Source organism: Laccaria bicolor, genomic scaffold (genome assembly GCF_000143565.1).
Source record: "Laccaria bicolor S238N-H82 LACBIscaffold_2 genomic scaffold, whole genome shotgun sequence".
Lineage (NCBI taxonomy): Eukaryota > Fungi > Basidiomycota > Agaricomycetes > Agaricales > Hydnangiaceae > Laccaria > Laccaria bicolor.
Genome location: NW_001889873.1, coordinates 1,104,133 through 1,123,245, shown reverse-complemented (window position 1 = coordinate 1,123,245; position 19,113 = coordinate 1,104,133). Strand labels below are relative to the sequence as shown.

Sequence of the window (19,113 nt, the reverse complement as noted above, 5' to 3'; positions counted from 1 at the left end):
TTAGATCCTGGTGCCAATCTTGCAATATATGTAAAAATTCTATCAATCTACGAGGAAAAGACAACGGAGATGGGACATTCATTACAAGGATTAGTTTGTAGTCCATTACATGTTTAGCAAAAAGAAACACTTAGAAGAAGGCGGTAGATGATAGTAGCATGTGTGCTCAATCAAGCAAAGGGTATGTATGTATGAGTAGTGAGTAGATTAGTTAGGACAACGGCGTTTGAAAAATCATATTGGTCTACCGTCTCATGAAGAACCATCTTGCGCTTGCTTCTGCTTCGCTTTCTCCGCCTCCGCGTGCTTTACCGCCTCAGCCTCTGCACGCTTGATCATCTCCTCTCTCCTCGCTTTGGCTTGATGAAGAGTACTCTGCTTCGCCCTTGGTTTCGCAGCGTCCGCCACCATTCTTAAGGTTAAAATAAAAGAAATTAAGATGACAGGATAAATCACGGTCAAGCTGCATGCACACCTTTCCAGCTCTCGACGCTCCTCGTCCGATTCATCCGGTACGGCAGATTTGAAGATAGCTCCACTAATCAGAAGACCCTGTATAATGAAGACGAAAGTCGGTCACGACTCAGAAGGGAGCTCAGAAAAAGAAAAAAAACAATGCTGACTTTTGCACGATTGTATAAAACTGTATCAGGTTGACCAGGCTCCTTCAGGACGTTGTTAACGACCTCTCGAAGGACTTGTATAACCTCCAGACGTGCGCCGCGCCAAGAGGCAAGCATGATCTGACCAGCCAAATGAGTCAGATCCCAAATTAAACAGCACATTTTACCCGCACCTTTCCTGTAACATCCATCTCCAAAGCCCTGAGCTCCTCTGCATCTATTTCTCCCTTTGCTTGAGCCTTTTCCATTTCCTACATATCTCGTGAGTAGAACGTTTCTGGGAGGTGCAGAGACACTTGCAAGCATAAGATCCCGCACGCTTAGTCTGCCAACAATCCATTTCAGAAGGACGAAAGCGACAAAAATAAGAAGAAAACGTACGCGCTACCAATGACACCCCAAACATCCTTTGCAAGGGCACCTTTCTCCTTCAGTCTGGAGAAGAACCCGGGGCTGTGAAAGAGTCAGACTCCAGAAGAAACCACGATCTAATGAAATCGACATACATGCCCAAAAACTTGCGCGATTTCATGAACGACGAAGCCTTCATTAGATATACATGACCTATCGCATGCAAAAGCTATCAAAAAAACCTCAGCAACCACACACACCAAGGAACACAAATTCATACCTCAACACCAAAGCTCTCCAACTTCAAATCCTCCACCTCTCGCTTCATCTTGTCTTCAAAAATCTTAGTCTCAGGGTCATCTTTGCCTCCAGGGTCCTTCGCCTCGACGAACGGCCTCAACCGCTCAATCATCTTCTCCGTCAACATCGCCACGCGGGCTTCCATAACCTTTCTCCGCTCTTTCTCATGCTCACGAAGCTTTTCCCGCTGTTCGTTGCGTTTCCTTACCGCCTCGCGCTTCTCACGCTCCCTCTCCGCCGCCGCTGCAGCAGCAGCAGACGTAGAACCAGAATTGACAGTCGTGGCTGAGGTTGATTCAATAGGTGAACCATGCGTGACGAGCTCGGCGCCGCTGCTGCTGGTTGGACGGGATCCTGAAGGTAAAGTGGTAGGCGAGGAGGTCTTGACGGGAGACGGAGTGGGGTGCGCATTCGCGGACGTCGTGGGTGATCCCGTATTCGTCGCAGCCTCACCCGGCTTAGCCGTGTGTTTTACTGGCTTTGGACTGCTGTCCCCCGTTTCGATGCCTCCATTCATTTGCCGCTCGATCTCGGTTTTCTCCTCCTCGGTCATCATGGTCGTAGCTACGGACGTCATGTCCTTCATAATTGAGATTTCGCCAATCTAGAAGTGCTGCGCATTGACGGCCATCGAAGAAAACAAAAAGCGAAATGCACGCACGTAATCTCTGAATCGTTCTCCACCAAAAACGTTGGCGAAAAAACCGGCTGCGTCGTCCATACTGACGCCGCCTTCCTTGTCCACCTGTATTCCGTTTCAGCGATCGTATTCTTTGATTGACAAAGTAGCGCACCATCGTCTTTCCATTCTTATCATAAACTGCACGTAGATTCTGGATGTATTTCAAAAAGACAGTCAAAGGAATGATTGGATGATGCATACGGGGTCAGATAAAACCTGGTACGCTTTACTGCAAGACATTGGTGTCAAGAATGAAACATGAAGACAGACATTGTTTCAAAGCGCACCTGATATCCTTGAATTTTTCTTCTGCATCCGCCGAAGGGTTCTTGTCTGGATGATACTGATGTGCGGGTAAGCCTACGTGGATCGAAAGCTAGGTAGTGAATGAACGGGCCTTCATAGCCTGTTTCCGATAGGCCTTTTTCAATGCTGTATCATCTGCATCTACAGGGACACAAAGCTGCACTCCAAGCACGGTTCAGAAAACCAATGTTGCGTAGAGAGGGCAGGACACATACCAAGTCGTAATATTCAGTCTCAACGGGAGCCATTATTGATGGATGATCGGGGTGATTAAACGCAAAAGTCGATTGAAGAGAAATCTATAAGCAATAAGAGATGACGGTGAAGATAGTGGTCTAGGATTGTGGATGAGATACAAGCAGCGGCGCAGTGGTGTAGCGCTGCGAGACGATGATGCGGTACAAAGAAAAAGAGTGGATTATTGCTGTGTGACTGGTGACGCCAGCTATCGGCTGTTTCGGTCCCTTTTGCTGTACTAGTATTCATTTTATTTCAAGTATGTAGGTGCATGCTGTATGTAATATAAAAAATGTATGCGCGCAATGGGTCCGCTTTAATGACCATGAGGAGAAAGGAATAATGATAGCGGTAGAGGGTATCACCAAGGAAGTATGTATCTCGGGCTCGGGGCAACACACACGCGGGGGTCAGTCATCATCACTCTGATCGTCATCGTCCCCGCCGACCTGGGAGAAACGTACAGCCTTTTTCTGCGGTAGGTCCGCCAAACTATTTCTCCTCGACGTATCAGGAGAAGAGGGGGCGGAGCTAGCTCGCGTGCCAGGCAAGAACCGTGACATACGGAATTTTGGAAAGGAGAACGGAGACGAGCGCCCCGAGCCCGACTGAGGTGTTGGTGGGTTGATGGAAGTGATGGTCGTAGATGATGCAGAGGCGGAGGAGAAAGGGGGGGTGGAAATGGAAGAAGTCAGCGTGGTGGCAGGTTGTTTGAGAGAAGAGCGCGTAGGGGGTGGTGGGATTGGAATAGAAGATGAGCGGCGAATGTTGGGTGGCATTGATTGAGAATTACGGGGTGGCCTGAGATGTGGTGTTCGTGAAATATGCAGACCCATGGCAATCTGCTCAATTGTGGGTGGTGAGGAGATGTATAATGGATCTCTAAATTGAGGAAGAGGCAGTGGTTGGGTTTCTTCAGGAGTTGAACGCATTGCGAGTATCTGTTAAAGGTAAAGTCAGTAATTGTAACAAGGCGAGGAAGAGGACTGACTGATATATTCTGGTGTTGCTTGTTCGTGGGAGTGAATGAACGTCTTACAGAAGTCATGAGCCGTGATGCTGTTCGTGAAGACCGTTTTGACGATGACTCTGAGCCAAGGTCATTTACACGCGTTGGCGTCGACTGCGACCGTCTGTGAGCCATCTAAGCATGAAAGTCTAAATCAAGTCTAAACAAAGTCACAATCTTATTCACATTCAACTAACAAACGTCACGTGCTACCCTCCTCACTACTATCCTCTTCCTCAGACTCTTCTTCTTCACTGTCGCTATCATCGCTCTCGTTAAATGTTAGTGAAATATACTCATCCCCAAGCTGCCCTGCTTCAGCAGTCACTCTCTCCTCGTCTCCACTTGCAGGTGTCTCCGTCATTGTCGTCACCGCAGTCGGAGGCTCCACGACCTTTCTGTTCCGATTCGCCCGAATGACATGAGGCAACTTGCACCCTTTAGTCGAACAAGTCCCCTTTTCGGCAAAATCAGGGCATTCCCTAACATGCTGCTTGTCGCAGTCCAAGCCTCGTTCACAATACCCCAACACCGCAAAATCACGGCACACCCCCTGTCGAGTACCCACGTTGACGTGCGGGAACGGGCATCGCTGTCTTGTACACCGGCCCTTGTTCAGGAAGTGCAGGCAAAGTGGCGTCCTTTCCGGCGTAGGGTCATGAGACAGGTCGCATGTTTCCGCCGTCTTTGTGCAGTTGCCTTGCAGAAAGTTCCAGCAGATTGCAATTTTCGATGGATCATGCTGATACATGCATGTCAAACCACGGCCACAGGAACCTAGAGGGCATTATCCATCCATGCAAAATAGATTGGAAAAAATGAACAAGAAGAAACAAATGAATCAAAAACCAGGTCTGAGGGAACAATAAAAAAAACAAATAAACCGAAGCGCACCTGTAGTCGTAAACCGTGGACAAGGCTTGTCAGAATACTTCTGTCGTTTCGCCGAAGCTCTCCGGCCAGATCTACAATCAACGCTTTCAACAACGCCATCCAAACACAACTCGCCCACGCACGGATAAGGTCTTCGGGTATTAGTAAGTGTCATATTCCTTCCCCCACGGCGAGATTTCGGCTTGTACGTCCGCCCGCTAGGGATAAGGTGGCCAGATTTCCGGACATAAGCTTCTTGTTGTTGTTGTTGTCGATGGTACGCAGCCTTGGGTGGCCCACTTGACGAAGGTGGCTTCGGCACTAACCACAATCCAAAAGACGAACCAAAGAAATAAAACAAACAAAAAGGGGGGCGGTTACAGCGATTGGAGTCGATTACCCTCCCGAGGATTCCTCTAATAACAAAAAACGCAGCAGACTCACAGTCCTTTCGTACTAACGAACGAGCCGAGGCTTCGAATGCCACTCCTCCCAAGACGACTTCCTTGGTTTGCGTTGAAGATGTTGATGCCGATGCCATTGGTACGGGTGTCGACACTCGAGTGCTTGTGCTAGAGACAGAGGTGGTAGTTTGTAATCCAGGCCTAACATACTTATTCGGTGCGGTCTTGTAGTTCGGGTTGATATAGACGTTGCTTCTTCCTGTGTGGGGCGGTCCTTTGGAGACATATCCAAGCTTGTGTTGGCTGATAGTTGCTAAAAAAATTGTTTGATCTACCCGCCATGATCAAAACGGTGTCGATGCGTACCTGTAAGTCGAGCTATTTCGTTCTTGATTTGCGTTTCTGAAGTAGACATGATTGTGGGGGGAAACAAGAGTTGATTGTGACAGAATTAGTAATCAAGATGGTTGAGTCACGTTACTGCTATTGTGCGCCAAGAATGGAAGGTGCACCCAACTGCAAAGCCGATTGTTCAAGAAGATTAGAAACCGCCTGGACTGAAAATTATATCGTAAAACCATCCAAGTTCCTAACTTAGTGCTAATTTTGATCGATGCCGTATTGCAACAACTTCACGCACACTACAAGTATGTGTCTAATCTGGTAAAACGTTCACGTCCATGTTCAATTCATCGGGTTTCTGCACATTCGAGTCACTGTAAGGGTCGATGTCCGATAACTCAGAGTAAGATGGCGAGGCCATGGTACTCACAACGTCCCGTTCCTCAGAAGATCTATCGCGGAAAGAGAACGGCCTCGATGAATCCCAAGCTTCGTCATCCAACTCTCTAAGCGAGTCGCGATCAGGGTCTGCCTCGGTCGAAGATGTCGGTGACGCCTTCTGGGAAGGATCTGGAAAGTCAAAACGTTGAGTGGAGAGGTACGTAGGATCTGAATGATCGGATACGAGCGGGTCGGATTGAGATTCGTCAAAATCGGGAGGGTCGTCGGCTGGGGGCGATGGAACAGATGACCCTGGATTGGAACCATCCGACCGCATTTTCCAACGATCATGGGTATTCAAAGACCTGAGGGGTCCGTCGAAGTACGAGCTGCTTTCATTGGGAGGTGTAGGAAGTTGTGTGTCAATTGTGACAGAAGGTTCCTGGCTACTCCCCGCCTTGGGCCTTTCGCGCGCCGCTGATACCAGTTTATGGCTGGTGCCACCAAGAGGGGAGTCGGTTCGCCTACGATAGAAGAGAAGGTAGGCATTGGCATTCTTGATGATGTAATGTTAGAGGAATATAAGGGTAGAAATTGGAGATAGCACGCACCACAGCATCAATAGCGCTAGCAGGCGAGACATATGAATCATCAAAGTGATACCACTTGCCAGTCAAATGATTGGATGCATATGCTCGGTAATGACCACCACCCAATCCACCCATATGTTCGTCAACCGCAAAGAGGTCATACACAAGTGGCTCATCGAGACTCCCCAGCCCTAGCTCGTCAACCCCATTGCCAGCAGCAAGCAGTTTCTTCGCGACGGCCCTCTCTCCAACCATTTCACTGAGGTCTAGCCCTTCAATGGGGAAATCTATGAATGCGTCAATCTTGTCTCGAAGGGCGCGGCTATTGCTGAAGCGCTTTAAATGGACAACCAAAATGTCGGGTGCCTTCCAGAGGTCAAACTTCTTGGTCGCCTGTTGATGCTTCTTGCAGCGTGGACAATACCACAGATCATCCTCGCCAAGTCTTTCTTCCTTGGTAAATTCGTCTAGGCAATCTTGCAACGAGATACCCTTATCGCGCTTTTCGGCGGAGGCTCTCTTTGATTCTTCATACTCGGGATGAATGAATTCCTCCCACTCATCCCAGCGGGCGTGCTCCCAACGAGTGAGCTCTTCGCCGAAGAAGTATGATTTGATATTTTGGTCAAACTCGCAAAAGAACGCATCATCTTCGCGAAGCAGGACTGGTTCAATCTCAGCATCATCGAGGCGTCGATCCCATGCTTCCCAGCGAGTGGTTGCCGCGTACGTGCTAAAAGCGGTTCCAAGTTCTTTATGGTTGTACTGCAACCGAAAAGTGAAGATGTCCCTTTTTGTTCCCACTGTGTGGGGAACGCCATCTGACCCATCCATCTCAGAGACATCATCCACAACCATATCCTTCTCGTCCACAATGTCTCCTTCCTCAGGGAGTGACTCGACAGTACGGACGCCACCATCTTCCGTAATTTCCGTGAGCGCGTCTATAGGCGGAAAGCCGTTCAGGGTAATGGATACTTCCTCCATGTAGGATTCGGGGCCAGGTTCCCAGTTGTACAAATCTCGCGCATTGGTTGTCCAGCGTTGCATCCGCGCAACCACAGCATCATACATCGTGAATATGTTAGTAGCTTGTTCCCGGTCGATGACGACGACGGTTGGGTAGCCAAACAACGTTGGAGTTCGACTCGAAGTCATGTATGTTGAACTAGCAGGTTTAGCGTCGCACAGGAAAACAGGGACGATGAACGGGTCTTTGGGATCCTTCTTATAAGTCCTGCTCTGTTGGGCATGACAGGGAAGTTCGAAGCAGACGATGACATCGGATTCGGACATGTCTCCACAGAGCAAGGTGTCATCGAGATTCTTGTAAAAACGGTGATTAAATATCTCCATTGTAAGCAACTAATGGATGGACATCAGTTAAAAATGCAGCGCAGGGTTGAGACATCACACAAACGTTATCTGCGGGAACGCCCATCCATCGCCCAAGAAGGTTGCGTAAGTCCTTGAAGGAAGAGTCTCGATTAATTTCAACTGGAATCTTAGGGATTTGCATTAGCATTGTTAGAGTCTCTGCATTGACAACCTTACCTTTACATGAGCCTTGTCTGAATCCCAAGGTATGTAGAAGATGGTATGCTTCCATTTCTTTTGTACGGGAAGAGGCAAAGTTAGGTACATGAATGGGTCGAAGGTTATTGAGACCTTGACAGGGAAATTAGTGGAATCGAAATCATCGGCAAGTTCGAAACACCCACCTTTTGACACTCTGGGCACACGAGCGTACTCTGGTATTGGCCTTGGAAAAGGTCAACAATCACGCTGTCGTTACGCAACATATAACCTTCCCATGACTTCTGGGCGAGTCGCACAAGTTCTAGATGATCTCCACCTTCCCAATCGGGCTTTTCTACATAGGGCTTCTTGAGAACACGGTTCAGATCCTCGTGTAACCCGTCTAAAAGGAATGCGACGAGCTCCTGTGAATCATGTTGCTGGTATCCGCTGAATTGTGGTGCGAACCGTTGTAACTGTGTTTTAAATTCGCGAGGTGAATAGGAGTTGGACGGTCCCTCGGTAGCCCAAATGCGCTCTAAAAGGGCCCCAAATACTTCTGCAATAGCTCCACCCATACCAAGGGGATTTCCAGGATTCAGCTCGTCTTGGAAAACGCCAGCTTCATGGAAATTTTGCGTGAAAAATAAGGTGCTGAATAAGTTATGATGTCTTACTTAAGAAATAATCCGACAGTTCCTTGGTATGAGCTAGGCATTGGAGAGCGGAATTCATGAAACAAGTATTCCCCCTGTAAAAATTGATCCAATCAATGCGTACGGCAGATGAGCAGATGTGCCCACATGTTGCCAAGTCCTAATGTTCCAGGTTCGAGTGCTTTTGTAATGCTCTTCCCCGTTGAAAGAGGGAAACCTGATGACTTGGAAGAAAGGCCGCTATAAAAGTCGCCGCCGGATTTATACGATGACGTCGTCGAAGACGCAAGAGTTTTCCTCCCCAGCTTGTTGAAGAATCCATCCTTTGAGGAAAATAATGGTGGAGGACCGAGAGACTTCGCTGCTGACTTGGGCGGCTCCACAATCCAAGTATCCTGCTTAAACTCAACAACAAAGGCGTCGTCAGCTTGAATACCTTCCTCCTCCAAAGTCTTGTGGCTTTCTTCTATGATTTTGCCTCCCGAAATCGTCAGTTGCGAGCTAGGATATTCGCCATATTCCCATTCGCCATGACCGTTTTCCAACTTCCAAACACGATAAGGAATGTGGGTTTCAAGGTTAGGCGAGACGGCTTTGACAAGCTCGCTACAGAGATTCCCAACTGTCTCACCAGCTGAAATAACAAGTTTCGGGAATGGTGACTCGTTCGAGCCCGCTTGAGGGTCCTCACGAACTAGCCTGAATGCTTTGAGTTGAAGTGGATACAGCTCTAAAGATGGTAATTTGGCCGATCCTCTAGCGATAACCCGACGAGGAACAGGTTGTTGGGGTGGCCCATACCTGCGGGGGAAAAAAAAAAGAGGGGTTAAGCTCTGTATGTATCAAGGTGTACATTGCGCGGCGAAACTTACCAGGTAACAAAAGAGGTCCAAACAATCTCTGGTACATACTGAACTTCAACCCCTTCTCCAAGAGGAAAAAGAAGTGTCTCATCGGGGAAGAAAAGGCTAGCATTGTCCACTGGACCGAGATCCTGCTCACTGATTGGGCCATCTTTGCGTACCTCTCCAGTGCAAGCTCCCTTCCAACGCTTCCACCAATCCATCGCCACCAAATACCATGTTTCTCCCACTTGCATCGTCCTGTTTTTCAACTCCTTTTCAACAAATGAAACCCGGTCTAACGGAGACATCGGTTGGGTTGTTTGGGGCGGCGTAAGGGCCATAAAAGGTGGAATGTCTGCCTCGCCTTGCTCAGCCATGTAAGAGTCAATATCTTGATTGGAATCAGCGAGAGTCAGACTGGACATCTGATCGGAGCGAGGACTTCGAACTGCAGGATCATGAGATGGGCTATCTGCTACACAACATTTTAAAGATGAGGTGGATGTGTCTGACTGCAATGACTGACTTCGTTGCCGCTTGCGACTAGGCTGTGGGGAGTCTTCTGGATCCAATGACGGAGAGCTTTCTGGTGACGGGAGAACGCCCATGTTCAGATAGTGTGAGGGTTCAAACGTTCAAGTCAAGAGATGATATAAGAGAAAGGACAAAGAAACTTGAAAACAAAGAAAGTAGTTGACCCAGCGCTAAGGCATGCGATGAATATTATGCACCACTCGTCACAGCATTGTGTCACATGTCACACCTCACCTCCATGTCTGCTCAAAGTAAGTACGTCTTTACAATCCTAATATGATCCAATCCTCCTCCAAGGCAAGCATCTGTTTAATACCCCTGAAACCCTCGTCCTCGACTCTCTTGAGGGACTGTGTGCAGTAAATCCACGCATTGCATTGGACCCTCAGAACAAGAGTACGTTCCGATCTTGGCAGTCGCCCATATGTATACATCGAACCATGATCAGTTATATACACAAAGCTCCATGACCGCTCGAAAGTCGCGCTTGTCTGTGGAGGTGGCTCTGGGCACGAACCAGCACACGCTTCATTTGTAGGTTAGTTTGGACATCCAGCAATGATGAGATGCGAATCTAATGGCGACCACCAGGTGAAGGAATGTTGACAGGTGTGTAGATATGATGCGCGGCTCGGTTCAGGCATTTATGTTCCAGGCGCCGTCTGCGGTTTGGTTTTTGCTTCACCAAACCCGAGCCAGGTTAAACGCGGCATCGAACTAGTTGACAACGACAAGGGGTTTGTTCATTCTCCCACAAACGATATAAGCTCCTGTCTCACAGCTTTTATTAGCACTGTGATCATTGTCAAGTATGGGGTGGTCTTTCTTTCTGCAGCACTTCTTGGTCGTTAATCAAGTTTGCGGAATCAGGAATTATACCGGAGATGTTCTCAATTTTGGATTGGCAAAGGAACACTACGCTTCTCTCCATCCCAACAAGGCGGACCGCATCAAATTCGTTGTGGTCGGCGATGATGTCGCCGTTGGCAGGTCTCAGGGAGCAATAGTCGGCAGACGGTAAGGAGCAATAATACCAGCACTGGCAACAGATCAAAACTAACCGCATCTCAGGGGTCTAGCTGGCACCGTGCTTGTATACAAGATTGCTGGCGCGCTGGCAAACCGAGGCGGCAGTCTGAATGATGTTTATAATATATCTGCATGGATTGTTTCAAATGTGGCCACCATTGGTGTCAGCCTTGGTCATGTCCATGTGGGCTGGGTGATTAACATTCCAAAAAACTCAAGTTGACTTGTGTCCAGGTTCCAGGAACTGCTCCACCGACTTCGCATCTTTTAGACTCTGAATTTGAGATTGGCATGGGCATACACAACGAAAGCGGAAATCGGCGGGTGTCGCCTGTCCCTCCGCTGCACAACCTCATTCCAGATCTTTTGGAACTGTTGACATCAACAACGGATACCGACCGCTCGTTCGTCCCATTTCAAGGGAAAGACGATGTTGTCGTGCTTGTCAACAACCTGGGTGGGATCAGTGAACTTGAACTGTCCGGCGTAGTCGCTGCAACCCGCAAGGCATTGGATGCTCGTGGTTTTGGGACATTAAGGCTATTGTCTGGCACATTTATGGTACCTAAACTCAGATGGAAGCATCTGACTTGCTCACCAGTGACTTAGACAAGTCTCAATATGCCCGGCTTTTCCATTACCCTCCTTCGCCTTCCAACGGAGAAGGAAAAATCAGCACCACCGGCAACTCTCATATTATCCTTGTTGGATGAGAAGCCTGATGTTCCCGGTTGGAAATGGTCCTCTGGTTGCAGTCCTCTGCCGCTGCCGACTCAAATCACGCCTCCTTACAAGCAAGAGCCTGATACCGCACCAGTTGATACTCTGAAATCCTTAGATCCTAACCTCTTCCTGGGGAACATCAAGCGCGCAGCTCGTGGACTCATCGCCGCTGAGCCTGACATCACGAGAATGGATTCCATTGCTGGAGATGGTGACTGCGGAATTACATTGAAGGTGCCATTCTCGCCCTTCGCTGACGTCGAATCATGTTTGACATCTCTAATAGGCTGGGGCTGAAGGTACGTGGCTCAAACGATAAAACATTTTGGTTTGCCAAATTTGTCATTTATTGTATGGTAGGCGTTCTGGCTAAGATTGATGACGGCACCATCAACGGTGACGATGTTGTGCGGTCCATGATAACAATCGCTACAGTCGCAGAAGAAGCGATGGGTGGTACAAGTGGGGCTCTTTACTCGTACGTCGTTCGGCTTCGCTTCACATACTTAGGCAAACGATCTGTCTTCGCAGGATCTTTTTCTCTGGCTTAGCCCAAGGGCTTCAAGCACAACATTCTTTCTTCGCAACTGCTGAAGTGTGGGGACAAGCGCTTGTCTTGGCGCTCGCTCACCTGTATATATACACTCGAGCACGCCCACCATCCCGTACTCTCGTTGACCCCCTCGCAGCATTTATCGACGTCTTTCAGGAAACATCCTTCACATCCTTTAGCGAGGCTGTCAAAGCAGCAGGAGTCGCTGCTGAGGAAACTAAGAACATTGAAGCCAAAGCAGGCAGAAGCGCTTACGTGGAAAGTGAAAGACTGATAGCTGATCAGGTTCCAGACGCAGGTGCTTGGGGTATCAAAACTATTTTGGAGAGCCTTCAAATTTGGGATGAGTGGCTGGATCCCTCCATCAAATGGTCCAAGGTTTGTATCTACCTCTTTTGCATCTCTTTCCTCTATCTGACCTCGTTTCAGACACAAGACGAGAAGCTTTTGCATCTAGCAAAGTTGATGCCAACACAATGGCGCACAATGGCACCAATCGTTGGCAGAACTCCTACTCAATGTTTTGAACGTTATCAAAAGCTTCTGGATGAGGCCCAAGCCAAGGATAATGAGGAATTGGGCTTGACCGGTCCCTCCGGCGATGCTGGCCCCGGCGCTGACGATATTCATAGGCTACGGTCAGGTGAAATAGACCCAGATTCTTGATAGAAGCGTAAATGTATGCAAAGATGTATTATAAATTATGATGACCACTGGTCAGGAAAGTCGGCCTCGACAGAAGGAAACATATTGGTATAGAAAAAAATCATGAAATGCGTAATACAGCCCAACGAAAAATCAGGCCTTTTCATCACTTGACGTCTCCTTTACTTCAGATTTTTCGGAGTGATGTGGGCCTTCTGCAATGAGACGTCTGCGGTATTCCAGCGACTTGACGGGGGTTGTGTTCTGGTACATGAGATCAATCTGTTCGAGTGACAAACCCTTGGTCTAGAGAAAGATTCGCGATCAGCCGATGGTAGGGAGAGGCGCAATAACCATACCTCAGGAATACAGAAATATGTGAAAATGATGCAGCAGAAGCATGTTGAACCCCAGATAAAGAAGACTTTGGCCTCAAGACCAGCGGACCCTGGAGCCTTGTTGACAAGGTAAGGAGCTTTTTTTCAATGAGCATGGTATCGCGCATATTTTGAGGTGGGATATACTCACTAGCATAACCAATACCGAAGTTCCACAACCAGTTGCTCGCTGTAATTCCCGTTAGAAATATAACAGCCAAGTCGGGGAGGTTGAACTAACCAGTGGAAAGTGACATTGCCTTCGCACGAATTTGCAGTGGGAAGATTTCGCCAGTGATGACCCAAGCAATAGGTCCCCAAGTTGATGCAAAGAAAGCCTAAATGCCGACGTTATAGCGATGTTCTAGTGTGAAGGGACAGGACTTACGATGTAGATACAAACGAATGCAATCAAAACCTTTTGACCGGCAATGTTCTCGACGGAGATGGTGACACCGACGATGGCGACAATGAATTCACAGACACACATTCCAATTGCACCCACGAGAAGGAGGCGACGGCGGCCGAAACGCTCAACACCCCACATTCCGGGCAACGTCGTGAACACGTTGACGATGTTGGTAGCGATCGTGATCAGGAATGGATTGGAAATTCCAGATCGCTGGAAGAAGGTCGTCCCGTAGTAGAAGATGAAGTTAACTAAACACAAGCCAAGTTGAGTGCAATTCGTTCCAAAACACAGGATCAATCACTTACTTCCTGTAAGCTATAAATACCACCACGACGTTTGGGTCAGTACAATAATGAGATGCCAGTGAAAATAGTTCGCACTTGTTGCCACCTAGGATAATTGTCAACTATGTCATCACCGGTTTCAAAAATTGGACTCACGCTTGGATGAAAATGCCAGTAAGGGTGCGGAGAGCGATTTTGTTTTGGTTGAACTTGAAACAGTCAGCGTAAGAGCTCTCCCCAAGGGCAATTTCGGCCTCGAGGTTGGCGCGGATTTCGTCGAGCTCGACCTCAAGGTCTGGGTCGGTGGCTTCCAAACCAGTGAGGCGGCTCAGAGCATGGGCAGCGTCTGCGTCACGACCTTTTTTGACGAGCCAACGAGGTGACTACAAATTTTCTCAGTTAATCTCAATTCGAGAAGATATAACGTAAATTTACCTCAGGCAAAAGCGCCATACCACCAGCGAGCACGGCAGCCCAAATAAATTGAATTGCGATGGGGAGTCTATACGCACTGGCATCGTCACGGGTTTGAGTGGCATTGTTGACGACAGCTGCAATAAGAAGGCCTATGGTGATAGCCCACTGGTAAGTGGACACGACTGCTCCTCGGATCCATTTAGGGGAACTGTTAAGGCATTTGTCAACATCAGCATTATGAGAATACGAAAATGGCGGAAACAGACCATTCTGATTGATACATAGGGATGAGGCAAGACACGAGACCCACACCAAGACCAGCAAACACGCGACCGACCACCTAGAAATGAGTTATTGCCTAAAATCAAGTTGCTTGCGAAATAACACCAACAAAAAGGGGAATGGCAGTTGAAGCGGTTTGCATCGCAACACCAACGGAGAAAATGAGGCAAGATAAAACGATTCCCTGGAAATAGCCCGTCAATTATTGTCTCATCGAAACACTTGCGTAACACAATATACCCATTTTCTGCCAATGATATCAGCGGTCGGGGCAGCCAACAGAGCGCCAAAGAATGTTCCAGCTGAGAGGATGGAGACGACAAGAGACTCAGTTGACGATGAGATAGCGAAACCCGATTTGTGGTTGACAAGGTCATCGGTTGCATAACCGAATTGCCTGAGCCATGACTTCATCTCTTTGATGCCGCTGATAACACCAGTATCATAACCGAAGAGAATACCCCCAAACGCGCTGAATGCTGGGGTTTAACGTTAGAAATATGAATTATACCGGAAATAAGAAATCTCACCCGTCATCGCAACACCAGCCAATTTATTCTGCAGTGTTGGAAGACATTGTTAGAGTAGTGCATGCGCACAAAAGAACGTACATACCTTGGACGCATTGGCACCAATGCCCTCGCCTACAGCTGACGGCCCTCCTGGCATGGTTGGTTATTAAATGGGGCGTGAAGAACGTAAACTCAAGGAGTGAGGGGACGTGGAAGCGCGAAGTGTCGTATCTTATACTTATTCACAAGCTCCTGGCTTCCTGCGACCTCCATGTGGACGAACAAACGGAGAATCACGATCATTGATCGTGTACCAAGAAACCAGAATTTAGCACCCGTGTTCTAACCACGCGACAAGCCCCACATCTGTGCCCCATATGCGTCGCTCAGAAAAAGAAGTTGAATTAGTCTCCGGAGTACGGTTTTTGGCTGTTTTTGGCCACGCCCCCGAAAGTCAGCACTGCGGTGGAATCCAAAACAGTGGCGAAGTAAACTGTGATGAAAAGCTTAAGCTTATCGCAACAAATGGTAACGGTCTCCTCCAGAGCTATAGATTCACAATTTCTGGAGAGCAAACGCCAGATGAAGAACAAGACAAGGTGGAAGCGGGTGGAAGCCGTCGCCTCGGAGTGATCGCAATGTGAAATCTGAGGTGGGTAAGGAGGAAGATTCATAAGCCTACAAACCACAAATATCACCCACCGTAACGGCTGGGACTTGTCGAGACTGGTGGAACTTGGAAGAGCGCAAATCATTTAGACGCCGAATTTCAAAGCAGATCACAAATTCATCAAAGTTGCGAAGGTCGGGCGCCGGGTAGGCCCACGCTGGCCCACGCTCCATACCCAAGTTGGACGGGATGTTTAGACGGTGCTCTACTCGTCGCCGTTTCAACTTGAGATATTGTTGAGATGGCTGATGGGACGGATAGCACGTGTTGTCAAGAAGTCAGAAATTCAATGCCTGGCCCACTGTGCCGGCATCACTGCTCTAAATGTCGGAAAAACCTGATGTGCCTTGTTGGTGCCTTGGAATGAATTCGCATGCGAGTCTCACATACGAGATGGGAAGGCAAGCTCCCACAAAGCGTTCAAGAGTTTATGTGGAGTCCAAAAACTTGGCTTTGTTATTGGCAACGAGGTCAAGCACACATTGCTCGTCGCCAGCCAGACGCGATCGTCAAGCGCCAATCCCATCCACCATTCCCAGGCCGCTGTCCACGCACACCAGCCCAGAACTTTGCCAGAACTCGAAGACACGCAAAAAATGATAGTGATGATGGATACAGGGTCAGCCGACGCCGCCTCACCAGCCAAGCAGATCGCCACCCTGTTGTTACTCCGATTCTGTGAAAGCGCGTCGGTTGTTCGTTGCGATTTTCCGTTCCTTATGTGTTGAGCTGAGCTTTCTCGTATCGCTGGAAAGCTAAAGCTCCCACAGTAAGTGGTTGATTAGTGTGTTTTCAGGCTTATCGCTTCAGTACTTAAGAGTAACATAGAGAAAGTACTACGCTGGGCTCATGGTATGCCCCCCAATTTCCTTCCCCCTTATCCACGATCCATCCCAACGAAAATGCACAAGACTCCGTTGGCTAAATTACATCCCACATCCCTCGTAACGGCGTACTGGAGTTGCCTCAGACACAGTTGGGGGTAAACCTATCCTCTTGCTTGGAACCGCCGCTTTGACAGCTCTTTGGGCTTTCGAAGACTTCCTGGGGTCTACGCACAGATCAGTATTGTTCAGATTTGGGTTCACCTTAGTCCGACAACTATCCTTGTCGCCCTAGCTCCAGAGACCTATCTTGCTTTTTTTCTTTCTGATGACGCGAACGCCAGCGGACAAGTAGCGAGCAGAGTATCATGCAAGCGAGGATCAAGGGAAGATGCCTGAAAATCATATTACGGCGCCATATGGCAGGCTCGCACATGTCATTTATGTTCTGAATGTCATTTGCAACTGTCGCTTCATCGATTGCATTGAGCTCTCTCAGAAGGGTGTGGGCACTGTTATATACCTGCCTTCCCTTGTCCGGCTGGCAAAGCTTAGCGTATAGTTTAGCTTGCCCTAGAAGGGAGACGCCAACCATGTACTTGTTTCCTGGCATGTGTTCAAACATGGTTTCGGAACGATGGTACAGTTCCAGTCCGTTGCGATAGGTTCCTCGCATCTTATTCATTTCAGCAAGGTGGAAGATACAATAACCCATCTGCCCGTCATTCCTCAAGAACTTAAATTCTTGAAATGCGTCATTGAGTCCAACATCTGCCTCATTGTAGTCTCCCTGCAGATATAGGGCAATTGATTTCTGATATAGAGCAAGCGAGGCATGCCTTTGAGGGCCATGAATCAGGTAATAGTCCCTTGCTTTTGCAGATAATCTGATTGACTCTGTCTGGTTGTGAGCTCTGTATATCCTTCCCAGTTCGCGTTCACAGTCAGTGATGCAGGCGTAATCATCAGGTGAACATGTCTTTTGCGCCGCCGAGTTCATTTCCAGTGCCTCCGAGAGACGATTGACCTGGAAGTGAGTGATTCCTGTCCCGCGGAGGCACGCAGCCATGTGATGAGCATCATCGACATCTTCAAAGCGGTTGTATGCCTCAGAATACAATTGGAAAGCACCGGAGTGTTCACCTCGAAGGCGGGCAATATCCGCAAGTAGAAGCTGAGCTTGGGCAGCCCAACTCAAATGATTGAGCTTTTCGTATAGGTCCACTGCTTCCTGTAAAGCCTCGATTGCTTTGGGAAAATCATCGAGTATGAGATATATCGTTCCAAGACGTAGCAAGGCAAGGGGCAACCATGAATCTGCACCTCCCAGGGGCTGATTTCTTATCAGTTCCAAAGCCCTCTTGGGTACATCCAGGCGCGGTACGTTCCATCTAAGGTAGTTGGAGTAATCCAGGGAGATCGAAACTGCAGTGCTAAAATTGTGCTCCAAAGCATCTAGAAGAAGTGTTTCAGCATTGGTTTCTTCATCAGAGAGACTGTGAATATGTTCCAAGAAATCTTGAGTTCCAGGATTGCCTCCCGCATTATGAATCAGCTGGAAGTAGAATGTCTGAACGCTTTCCTTGTAGGAGGCATCAAGGGCATAATTACGAAGCATGTGGTAGCGTATGGTGGAGTGCATTTGCAGAACATCAGGTGAATTCATTAACAGGGAGGTTCGGATAAGGACTGCTGCCACACGTTCAACATCATGAATCAGTGGAACAATTCTCTGGAGATTCTTGCGTCCAATTCCAGCAGGTAGACCTGCAATGATGCGGAGGAGCTCAGGAGCTTTTGGATTGGATTTTATCAGAGGACCCTTGAGAGACATGGCAATGGAGTGGTCGAGCCTGTTCATGGGATCACTGTCATCGTTACGGGGCTGGCTCTCATTGTATTTGGATACGCCACGGTTCCAAATTCCCAAGATCATCGATGTCGTGTAGTTTTCTTGTGCAGATGATGCCATCAGGACGATAGGTAGAGGGATGTAATCAACCGCATGAAGGATATCATCAAGGCGATCGTCAATAGATCTGCTGGGAGACAGGCTGGTGAACAGCATTCTCGATGCATCCAATGATAGCGGCTGGATGGACCCAAACTGGTGCCACAATACACCACGATGGGTGGCAGGATCATGAGCATTGCGAGTTGTAATGATAATTGTGAGCCGAGGGAACCGGGCCAAGAATGTCAAGATACCCTCACTCTCTTCCTGTGCGCTGGGAGGCTCCCACATGGTTTCGAAGTTGTCTAATACAATGATACGGGGGACGTCATTATTGTCCAGAAAATATTTGATATTCTTGCGGCAGTCACTTGAGGCCGTGAGATCTAGGTCAAGGCTGTCAGAAATGAATTCGAGGAGCTTTCGGGCCTTCAAGCCATCTGCGACATCAGATGCTTCACGGCAATCAACCCAGTGACGTGCATTCCCAAAATGTTGAACGATATGAGGATGGTGAACGATTCCAGTTGCGGCTGCGGTTTTGCCCATTCCAGGGCCACCTCTGATAGCTATATGTTTCTTGACCTCGGACCTTTGAAGGACTTTGCCAACAGCAGTCTGGATGAATTCATTGCGACCATAAATCAAGAGAGCAGGTGGTAGAGACGGGGGAGGACTGGAAAGGAGGATTTTGCGGTCGGTGGGTGTTACTACAAGCCTAACGACCACAGCTACAAATACAGCGCCCGCTGGCATCATGAGTGACTGATGACAAGTAAT

General features: G+C 48.4%; 7 protein-coding genes across 7 annotated transcripts; 1 reads left to right on the top strand and 6 right to left on the bottom strand.

Annotated features, from left to right (window-relative positions):
• Positions 1–252: 252 nt before the first annotated feature.
• On the bottom strand, positions 253–2,510 carry LACBIDRAFT_305357 (uncharacterized protein; the record flags this gene model as incomplete). The annotated part of the gene is made up of 14 exons (XM_001874537.1): positions 253–412; positions 476–552; positions 624–743; positions 797–874; positions 924–948; positions 1,005–1,076; positions 1,130–1,203; positions 1,255–1,878; positions 1,936–2,019; positions 2,069–2,107; positions 2,158–2,185; positions 2,244–2,299; positions 2,354–2,419; positions 2,478–2,510. The coding sequence occupies 14 exons, from the start codon at positions 2,508–2,510 to the stop codon at positions 253–255; spliced, it is 1,536 nt and encodes a 511-aa protein (XP_001874572.1).
• Positions 2,511–2,909: 399 nt separating this feature from the next.
• LACBIDRAFT_305356 (uncharacterized protein) lies at positions 2,910–3,643 on the bottom strand (the record flags this gene model as incomplete). Its single annotated transcript, XM_001874536.1, has 2 exons — positions 2,910–3,440; positions 3,491–3,643. The coding sequence occupies 2 exons, from the start codon at positions 3,641–3,643 to the stop codon at positions 2,910–2,912; spliced, it is 684 nt and encodes a 227-aa protein (XP_001874571.1).
• A 67-nt stretch (positions 3,644–3,710) lies between these two features.
• On the bottom strand, positions 3,711–5,200 carry LACBIDRAFT_305355 (uncharacterized protein; the record flags this gene model as incomplete). Its single annotated transcript, XM_001874535.1, has 4 exons — positions 3,711–4,285; positions 4,403–4,702; positions 4,826–5,098; positions 5,152–5,200. 4 exons carry the CDS (start codon positions 5,198–5,200, stop codon positions 3,711–3,713), a joined length of 1,197 nt encoding a protein of 398 aa, XP_001874570.1.
• A 240-nt stretch (positions 5,201–5,440) lies between these two features.
• Positions 5,441–9,725, bottom strand: LACBIDRAFT_305354 (uncharacterized protein; the record flags this gene model as incomplete). The annotated part of the gene is made up of 9 exons (XM_001874534.1): positions 5,441–5,485; positions 5,558–6,064; positions 6,120–7,463; positions 7,519–7,602; positions 7,653–7,766; positions 7,820–8,238; positions 8,294–8,367; positions 8,420–9,073; positions 9,145–9,725. 9 exons carry the CDS (start codon positions 9,723–9,725, stop codon positions 5,441–5,443), a joined length of 3,822 nt encoding a protein of 1,273 aa, XP_001874569.1.
• Positions 9,726–12,754: 3,029 nt separating this feature from the next.
• LbMST1 (MFS monosaccharide transporter) lies at positions 12,755–15,042 on the bottom strand (the record flags this gene model as incomplete). Its single annotated transcript, XM_001874533.1, has 14 exons — positions 12,755–12,907; positions 12,961–13,076; positions 13,130–13,168; positions 13,220–13,316; positions 13,367–13,638; positions 13,696–13,705; positions 13,771–13,780; positions 13,831–14,057; positions 14,110–14,299; positions 14,358–14,431; positions 14,483–14,557; positions 14,614–14,852; positions 14,904–14,931; positions 14,989–15,042. 14 exons carry the CDS (start codon positions 15,040–15,042, stop codon positions 12,755–12,757), a joined length of 1,584 nt encoding a protein of 527 aa, XP_001874568.1.
• Positions 15,043–16,151: 1,109 nt separating this feature from the next.
• On the top strand, positions 16,152–16,541 carry LACBIDRAFT_305351 (uncharacterized protein; the record flags this gene model as incomplete). Its single annotated transcript, XM_001875114.1, has 2 exons — positions 16,152–16,250; positions 16,341–16,541. 2 exons carry the CDS (start codon positions 16,152–16,154, stop codon positions 16,539–16,541), a joined length of 300 nt encoding a protein of 99 aa, XP_001875149.1.
• A 115-nt stretch (positions 16,542–16,656) lies between these two features.
• On the bottom strand, positions 16,657–19,092 carry LACBIDRAFT_305350 (uncharacterized protein; the record flags this gene model as incomplete). The annotated part of the gene is made up of 1 exon (XM_001874532.1): positions 16,657–19,092. One exon carries the CDS (start codon positions 19,090–19,092, stop codon positions 16,657–16,659), a length of 2,436 nt encoding a protein of 811 aa, XP_001874567.1.
• Positions 19,093–19,113: the final 21 nt, after the last annotated feature.